Below are 9,689 nucleotides of genomic sequence, written 5' to 3'. Positions count from 1 at the left end.
TGCTCCCTGGCCTCAAATCATGAACAACCAGATGATTTATTGATCCAAACGCCGCCTCCAAATAACCTGCACAATTGTTTCATCACCTTGTCATTATTGCCCCATGATGAGGTGGCCGCCAAAAGTTGGTAAAGTCCCTCAAGGGTGTCTCTTTCAATAGTGAATTGATAGGCATATCAGTTTTCATGGTTTGCAGGCCCATAAGAGGTTACAAGTTGTTATTGGCTCGCTGGTTGCACGGTCAGCTTACTGACCTGAATGTCACGTCCATGTGTAAAAAGTAGTCAGGCATATATCGACCACTCTGGGAGTCATCTGGTATTGGTAGTCGTGGCAGCACAATGTAAAATGTGATCTCTGGAGAAAAAGATTCCTGTGTACTCCATGCAAGTTAAGCACACAACAAAATGTGAACAAGCAGCAAAAGTCAAACTTGTATCTTTTAATACATTCACAAAAGATTACATCAATTATGCCTCTCTTGCGGAAATTAGTTCTGCCCTTAAGTAACAAGCAAATGTTGCAAATGTTCCGTTACAACAACTCGAAGCAAATAATAGCACACAGTGGGTCAAAAGAGCCAAAAAGCGAAGAAACATTCAGTCTGAGACACGGCGTATCAGTGTTGTCATAAGGCGAGACTGGCTGAGATGGAAATAGCCTCAGAGGTTGGCCTGGCCCAGATGCTGAGTGAGAACTGCTATAAATAGGCAGTGATGTTACAATAAAACTATGTCAAAAGGCACAAACAAAAACCACTGAGGTCAACCTGTGAGCCACAAGTGAAAGTCAGCACAGGCCACATCACAGCTGAGAGGCAGGCACCATTTAATTACTTCTGAATGAGAAAACTGCACCGTAAGAATTTGCTGAATGATGTTACCAATATCATTCTTTATTGGTGTTCCTTTGTGGGAGGTTACTTAAAGGGCAAGTCCATCAATGTAACACATTAAAGTTTGTTTTCAGGTCTTGAGGCGTACTAGTGTGTACGTGATAATAGTAGTATAAAATCTTTAGTGAGTCATAGGAGAGCAATGCTAAACCAGTGGACTGCTTTTCAAAATCTGGTGCTTACATAACCAACGATGCAACTTTGCCAATGAGTGACTTCATTGGAGGCAATTTATCAAATTACATGCAGCTTCCTCTGGAGCCACAAAAATGTGTACTACTCTACTGGTACTGCTGTTTTTTTACTTTTACTACTTTTTCCCATATATGCATCAGTACTCCCCAAAACCTGTAAGCTTTAAAAAAGGTGCATATGTGTAAGAACTGGCTACTTGTCAAATTCATACTCAAAACAAATATGGTACAGGAAGCAGATCACTGAAACTGCTAATTGCTGCTAGCTACTCTTAGCTAGTTAGCTTACTAAGCCATGTAGCTACCAGGTCAAGCTGGGACGGAAGTGTTAGTGTTTACACTGACAGCACCCGAGCTATGGACCAGGATAGGACGGGGCTTACTCGTTAGCAGTCTAACTTCTGTAGTGATCTATGCAACACCATACGAAAACATCATGTCAAAACTGCTAGTTATTCACTAAAATTCTAACATATTGCCCCTTTGAGGAGAAGAAATGGTGGAGTTACCCTTTAAAAGAATACACTTGCTGCCTTAACAGCAGTTATTATTGTATAATATACAATAACACATTTTGACCCACAATTATGGAAAACTATTTTGAAGGAGCTAAAGGAGAAACTAAGGAAAACTTTTGTTCTGTTGACAATGTCATTGCACATAAAAGTTAACTTACCCATTAAGGGAGAAATAAACAATAATATTGCATAATAAATGTACAACATGCACCAATGTAAATGTAATGAATATAGCATAACAGCATATCACACAAAGTACGTGGCAGTAATTATCAACATATGGCACTAGGACATATCACTGCAGTTTCAAAATATTCACATTAACAAAACACAAGGTGACAAAGAACCCTGTAGTCAGTTCATTTGATCATTAAATGCTTCAAAATGAATTGCATCTATAGACTTCAACACTACATACCAGGCAGGTATTAAGTAATAGTGTTTCAGAATTACAAACATCAGAAAACCTTCCAAAGAGACTTATTATTTTGGATGTGGAAGTCAATGTATTATACATTATAGCAATAGCTGTTTAGCTGCATTCAGAGGTCAGCAAAGCACAATAAAGTCAATTACCAGACACTTAACAAAAAAAAAAAACCGCTACAGCCACAAAAAGCCGTTACCTGAGGTGGAGCATAAAATATTTAGTGCCTAATAAATGCATCTTCTACTGGGCTAAGAGTAGTTACATGACACTGTTACACAAATGAGAGCGCATGCTGTTTGTAATGATTAAGCTTCAAGCATTCATCCTGTTAAGTGAAGCATAAACCCTGACTTCCTGAAAAGTATCTGGTGGCAGACGAGAAGAGGAGTCATTAGTGTCAAAGCAAGGTAGGATATCCCAGTCAAGCTGGGATGTTTTTTTCATCAATAAAGAATATGTTATGTGGCCTACTCCCTGCTTTATGACAAAAATGACACCCCTTCAGTTATCCTCCCATAAGACAATCTGTTTGGCTTTTATTTAAGTTAAAAGTGCACTGACAATGATGATAACAACTTTATGGCACACAATGGCAATTATGCCTTACTCAATTCACAGTTTGCACAATCCCTTTTTGATAAATGACAAAAAAGTAAGACTACCTTCTGAAGGTATAAATGAACATCTGAATTCACTAAAAACACATCCTCACTCACTTTATTACATTCTGGGGTTTTGCACAGCCTTACTTGGTAGCTTATGGTGGTGAATACTAACTGATGTTAGCAGACTTGTGAGTTAATCACTCAGAAGTGAGTGATTAACTCACATTAGTAAGTCAGTTTGTTGACTTTATGACTTTTCTCTTCTTGTGCTACTGTCATATCATATTTTACCATTTTGTTAAGTCATTATTATCCCTTATGGCTAGAGTAGCTGCCAGTAAGCAAGAGTTACATTGTGAAGACAACATAAATCACAAACGATGCAAAAGCATTAATGTGAGTTTAAATGAAATAAAAAATTTCCGGATGAGGTTTTGAGGACGTCACGTAGTGTTAAAACTTTGTTACAGAAATGTTTTTCCAATTTCATACAATGTCCCTCCTGTCAACCACAAAAGCAAAATTTCCTAAGCTTGTCTTACAAGCAAATTGGGTCATAGGCTAATCAAGTCTGTTCGGCTCAACATTCCCTTCGTGCTACACCCAAACAAAGTAAGCAATCTCATCCAGATCCACAGGATAGTCCGTGAGGTGAAGTGGCTCCTTGATATCAAATCTTTCCCCCTTGTAACTTTTCCAACGGCCGGCGGGGAGGTAGATATCACGCTCTTGCTTTCCAGGCTCTAAAACTGGGGCTACCATGAGGTCATCCCCAATCAGGAACTGGGAGTCGATTTTATAGGCTGTCTCATCACCTGTGGCAATCCACCACAGGGGCCGTATGATTGGATCCCCGGTGTCCAGCACCTCACCAGCCAGCTCCAGGACCCGTGGCGCCACAATACTCTCATGGAGAGCTGTGTATTTCCGAGCAATTTCAACCACCTCGTTGTCGTATTCCCATGGCGGAATTGAAAACTGCATGGAGGGCATGAAGGCTGACAGCTCCAGCCAGCGGATATAGAGTTCTCGATCGGGTAATACACGATTCCCATCCGTGCGGTTCAGATAGGCATTCCCTCCAATCATGTCTGGTAGAATAAATTGATAGCCAAGAATGCTGATGGTGAGCACTGTGGGGATAAGAGACTTGAGACCCAACTCATATCCCCACACAGAGTCTCTGTCAATTGGTCTGAAGAAGCAGGATATGTTCTGGGACTGGTAGCCGCTGCGCAGCTCGGCTCTGTCATTATAAGGTATAGCCATTTCCGTGTAACGTCTTGTGAAGAAACTTGGGTCCCGGATGGGAGTTCTGGTACTAAATTTCCATGGTAAGTAGTTGGTCTCCCCTGCGTCAAATTTAAAAGATGACACCCCATACCTGGATCGCAGTGAACGTAGCTCATAAGAAAACCAATCACGGGCTTCTGGATTTGTAAAGTCCAAAATGCCGCCAATGCCATTCCACCAACGCACCAAGGCTGGCAGCTGGCCAGTTGGTTCCCGCACAAACAGCCCCCTCTCTACACAAGTATGGAAGTTTTTTGAGTCGTAGTTAACAAAAGGGTGTATCCATAGTGACACCAGAAATCCGTCTGATTTCAGTTTTTGGAACATGTCCGAGGCATTGGGGAACTTTATCTGGTCAAACTCAAATTCTCCATAGCGGCTAGTGTAGCGATCATCTAGTTCCAGGTGGCTACAGTTAAAGTTATACTTGCGGATGTTGGCAGCATACGTCAACAGTTTCTCTTGGTCAATGTCAGTCTTATGTAGTGCCCAAGTTGACCATATAGGATGGCGAAACATGACTTTGGCGGGCACTTTGTTTGGTTTGTTGAAGTATCTGCGGACCATGTACTTATGCATGGATGTAACATCCAAGCCCACACATACTCTGTAACTAAGTTCAGCACATGGTATCTCTCCTGGGTTTGGCTTGAAGGGACTGTCGTTGTAACGTGCCTGGAAGGACATGGTCTTCTCTGTGTCATTCCAGCCCAAGTGGAAGGGCACGGAATTGTTGATCTTGATTGCCGTAGCATTGGATGAAAGCCAGTAACTCTCCAAAATTCCACCAAATTCATTGCGGTTTGCGTAGATGTCACTAGTAACAAAGGGTTTGGGAGCCTGTTGGCCAGAAATAGAAATAGGCCAGTGCTGAATTGCTGACACTGCACCACCATACCAGTGTGCAAACTTGTATGTCATGGCATGCTCAACCGGAATGTCAGGAACAAGTTCCTCCCAGCGCACTCGGTAGCATTGTACCGTGTCCTTGGGTCGTACTGTCTCGATAAAGAAGTTCAGTTTTCTGTCTGTGGTTCTTTCACAGCTCAGCATCTCTCCTTCTTTGGAGCATGAATCCAAATCAAGAGTACCTGACCTGCCAAGATTTAAATATAATTATATTTTCAAGAATCTCTCAACACACACCTCAGGTTTTTTTTTTTGTAACAGTGAAAAAACTGTAGTTAGCTGTGTTAATTTACATTTAACTTTTCTAAAATATTTTTCATAACAGAACATAACATTTCAAAGACCACTGTAAATACCAACCTGAAATCCATTCTGAAAACAATAGACCCTCCCTGGTTACGGATAATGTAGCCATCTTTATTCAGATCCAGCAACTGAGTCTTAAGCAGCTCAGCTTTGCGCAGGGAGGCTATGTAATAACACCAAGCAGTCACTGCAGCAATCACCAGCACCAGGCCAATCACTCCAGCTCCGACTAAGGGTCGAGTGTCCTTGCTGTGTTTCTGCTTGGGGATAACATCTGTGATTGTCCCTCCCGCTCCTCCTGGTACAACTTGATACATGACTTGTACTGTTCAGTAGGCAAATCTGAGAGTTGCTGTTCTACGGGTCATTGAAATGTTTTCCAGGGAAACCTGTGTCTTTATGTCAGTTTGTCTTACCTGTATTGAGAGAGAGAGATAACCAACATTAAAAAAGTCAGTGCAGAGGTCTTATATGCAATCTTTGCTCTTCTCATACGATCGTTGATTTCAGTGTAGTACTTTCAGCTAATATTAGTCACTAGTTCTGGTCAGCCATGAAATTTGAGCTTTAAAACCACTTAACTATCAGATGCATTGAAAAGAAACAGTCCTAGTCAGACCAGCAGATGAGATGTCTACCCTTTTCTCAGTCTATCTTGTTTCCCTGTCAGTTCAAAGCCTCCATTACATTTCTAGAATTGTCTTACATGATCTGCATTGCTGCACAATGTGATTTCACAGCACTTAGAGGTATTACGCTGTCAGGAAGTAAACTTTAAAGATGTGTCTGAGATTTAACAAAACAAATCTGCTGCCAATTACCCATAAGAGGATAAAGTGGATGTTCCCAGCAGTAATTCTAACATATGAGTTCGATTGAAAGAAAACTCATTAGTATGTAAGGAAGTAGAGAAGCAGAAAAGGGGGATTTTGGCCTTAAAGCTCTGCCAGTCCCGGGAAGGAGAGGAAAGAATAATAAACTTTGTGCTCCATCAAGCTGGTCTAACTAAACCTGGACGTAACCTGGTTCTTTCTCGCCAAAAATCGGACATTTTATCAATCCTGGCAACGTATCCAACAAAAACAGAAACACAGATGTTCATCTCTACTGCAGCAGGGATACTGCAAAAACTCTTATGGGTAATTAACTAGTTGATGTTTGTTACTGTGGCTTTAGCTAATCAGAATAGATTACATTAAAGTGCACAGCTGACCGAGGGGAGTTCAGTCTACTGCAGATTCTCTGTTCGCTGACTGCTTCTCGCTGCAATTGACCCTCGTGGTCTGCCATGGCAGCAAGGGTCGATAATAAAACATGCTTGCTATTAATTAGCAATCTAATTGACTTATCCTGTGTTCAACCACCCTTTGTATAGATTTCCCCCAACAACAGGAGTGATAACATAAGCCCATCATTAATTAACAGAGAACTAAGCATTTGTTCCTTGGAGATCCTCTCAGGCTGCTGGACTTGGGGAAAAACTGACCCCGGAGGTCATGGGAAGACTAACTATATATTAGGCCTTTTCTATTAAATGTATGTCTTTTCATGTAGATTTTTAAAATTATTATCACTATTCTAAAAGTGCATTTGACATAAGAACTTGTGATTTTTTTCTGATTCTTTGATTTTGCACATATGACATCAAGCTGCAACTAACATTCTTTTAAGCATTTATCAATTTATTGAGTAATCCACCCCCGCCCCCACTATCAACACATGTTAATTCCTAGCAGTCAGGATCTAATTAACTTAAATCCTGTCCAGCAGAACAAGAGATCTAGGATGAACGAGACGATGGGTTAAATGCAGACCACAGTGTTGTACTCAGTAGGCACCTTATCAATTTTTAACATGGGGGGTGACCAGTTTCAGTTCATTCACTTATGGCTCGCACACTTTTGGGTTTTTTTGGTTCCAAAGTCACAGTCCAGGTCATAGATTCTAACTTGGACAAACCTCAGGAAAAGGATCAATAACTCAGGCAGACTAGGCAAACAAACACACAACCCTTCTGCCATTGCACTCTTTCTGCTACTGGGGGATGGAGGGGGGTGGCAGGTTAACAAGGTCATTATGTATTCCACCTCACCCCCTGTCAAATCGCCCACTGACTATACTCAGTATTATTCCATTTATCATCGCAGCTCCAGAGCAAATGTTCACATTTGGAAGAAATAATTGATACAAATGACAAATGGAAAAAAAAAATGATAATGATAAATTTCTGTCACTTAACTGATGGCTGACTCATTTCAGCTTTTTTTCCACACATCTAGTGGCTTTTCTGAACGGCCATCTTCAACTCAAACAAGATTTTCCTCACAGAGAGTGTGTGCAAAGGCAGAGAAATGCTCAGACTGGTGCATTTCTCTGTTGTGGGTGTGATCACGGGGGCTCATATCTGCCACTTCAGCCGATTCCCTATCTGATGTGGCCGGGGGAAAACAAACACAGGGGTGCTGATACAGTCAAACAAGTGTGAGAAACACTCACGCAAGATGTTTATGTGCCTGCGCGTTGCAGCATTCACCCTGTAGTTGTGTACTGGGTAACTCGATGCTTGAATGTTTAACTAGCTGACGTTAACTAGCAGAAGTTTCCAGAGCACTTTAAACAGATATAGACAGTGACGACCCTCACTGTGGACGTGTCTATTTGCGTTTGACTGATTTCGCGCTAAGCTTTTTACGTGCGTGTTTTTGTTTTCCCATGAAATGCAAACCTACAATGCATGCGAACAGCACTTCAGAGCTCAGAGCCTCATAACACAGACGAGAAATGTCTTCTTCTGCAACTTGTACACACGTCGCCTCATGGACAGAAAAGCTCCGTCGTGGCGCGCCTCGCTGAGCTGTGCTCCAAAGTTAACGAAGGGAAAGTAACGGAATGGATGCAACTAAAATGGCGTTTAACTATTCTTTACATTCGTCCTGTTTTACTTTCAGCCGCTCGTTTTTTTAAAAAAAAAAGAGTCGTGTTTACCTACCGTCAGCAGCCCCCTCTGCAGCTCCTGCCCCAACTTGTTTTCCACAGTTCACAGAAAATGATCATCAAGGCATCTTGTTGCGTTTCCGTCTTGGCAACGCCCACGGCAGCATGGGAAATGTAGTCCAGTCGGTCTTTATTTACTCACGCAGCAGACAGCTTTTTACGTGATACGAGCAAATCACACAGGTTGAAAAACTTTGGAAAATGTGCTCAAAACATTTTTTTTAAAGGAGCAGGGCAACAATTAATAAAAAATCGCACGTTTAGAAATAGTGTTTTGGTATTTCTATGCAACATGATGACCTTATCAGCACTGGTTATTTATTTTGTCTAATGTAAGGTAGATATCACCACTAAGCACCTATAATAATCACCATAATTGTGATGTAGATGACCACGCTGGTCATGGAACAGGACACATTGCTACAGCCTGGTACTAAACTGAAGTCTTTGAAGAAAAGTGAATGACAGCCAGTTCATCTTGTCAGAGCTTTCCAGGGATGATGTGGAACATGATTTGATTTAATTTGTTGAGAAGCAACAGATCTGAAAAGAAGCATCCGAGTGTAGCTGCATGACATCAGCTCACTTGATTGTGGGAGAAGAGGATGTCTTGGTGCCACTCATGCCATCTTCATTTTAAAATGAGCTCATTCATTTATTAGTCATCAATCAAAACAGCTGCTTATCCTGCAACCTGTCTACCAACACTGAAATTAAAATCCAGCTAATGTATTTCAAATTATTCTGTTGTCAGTAATCATACACAATCATAGTTTCCATTCTGACATTCATACATACAGTTTATTCCTAATAAATGGCCACAAAAACGTTTGTTTTACTGGAATAAAATGTTTTACAATATGAGCTAAAATATGTCACCATCGTTGCTCAAAAGGTCATTATTAGACCCAAAAATAAGATAAATGCCACGTAATAGCTATTAAAAGAAAAATATAATTTTTAAACAAGATTCAAATTTTCAAACCACACCAACAGATGTCAAACCACTGCAAAAACAACCGTAGATACATCTTTTATCCAGCACTGTCTCTGTTATGCTAAATTTTGTTGTTGTAAATGTATTATTCACTGTAGAGAAAATCAGTAATATCTGAAAAAATGAAGATTTGGATACAACTGTTATTCTTTTATTTTCTATTTTTAATTGTTTATCGAGAGTGGGGTAATGTGAGGCTGAGGGAAACTGTAGGAGCAGTTTCTGCCCAAAGTTTCCAAGCCCAATGTGTCAGAGGAGGATACAGGTCCTTTGAGCCTACACTCTCTAAGAAGACAAGGAAAAAAGAAACCTTGGAAAAGGCAATTCAAAGAGGGATCCCTCTTCACGGATGGCTGGGAGAGCAGTGCCCAGAAAGCAAAGCTGGTGCTGCCCAGATCTGGCCCACACCAGGTCTAAGTCACAAGCAGGCCATAGCAAGAGATGTCAGCCAAGAGCGAACAGGCTGCTCTTGGCTGACATCTGGTGCTCCTATGGCCTGTTTGTGACTCAGATCTGGCGAACAGGAGCGGATTGCCCTAGTGCCATCA

General features: G+C 41.2%; 1 protein-coding gene across 2 annotated transcripts; it reads right to left on the bottom strand.

Annotated features, from left to right (window-relative positions):
- Window positions 1–422: 422 nt before the first annotated feature.
- Window positions 423–8,259, bottom strand: myorg (myogenesis regulating glycosidase (putative)). Of its 2 annotated transcripts, none has more exons than XM_037102196.1 (3): window positions 8,140–8,259; window positions 5,205–5,566; window positions 423–5,031 (listed from the first exon to the last, which is right to left on the bottom strand). In XM_037102196.1, the coding sequence occupies exons 2-3, from the start codon at window positions 5,465–5,467 to the stop codon at window positions 3,240–3,242; spliced, it is 2,055 nt and encodes a 684-aa protein (XP_036958091.1). In that variant the 5' UTR covers window positions 5,468–5,566; window positions 8,140–8,259; the 3' UTR covers window positions 423–3,239. The 2 variants fall into 2 exon arrangements, with proteins under 2 accessions (XP_036958091.1, XP_036958092.1); XM_037102197.1 differs by having other exon boundaries at window positions 8,136–8,234.
- Window positions 8,260–9,689: the final 1,430 nt, after the last annotated feature.

This window comes from Acanthopagrus latus, chromosome 6 (genome assembly GCF_904848185.1).
Source record: "Acanthopagrus latus isolate v.2019 chromosome 6, fAcaLat1.1, whole genome shotgun sequence".
Taxonomy (NCBI): Eukaryota; Metazoa; Chordata; class Actinopteri; order Spariformes; family Sparidae; genus Acanthopagrus; species Acanthopagrus latus.
Note: the sequence above shows the minus strand (reverse complement) of the source record. Positions and strands in the feature narration are given on the sequence as shown.

What these genes read in the sequence shown, in the direction of transcription:
- myorg (XM_037102196.1), bottom strand. Translation starts at nt 5,467, where the DNA reads ATGTATCAAGTTGTACCAGGAGGAGCGGGAGGGACAATCACAGATGTT. An exon ending in GTTTTCAGAATGGATTTCAG is followed by an intron (nt 5,032 to 5,204) that starts GTTGGTATTTAC and finishes AAATCTTGGCAG; the next exon opens with GTCAGGTACTCTTGATTTGG.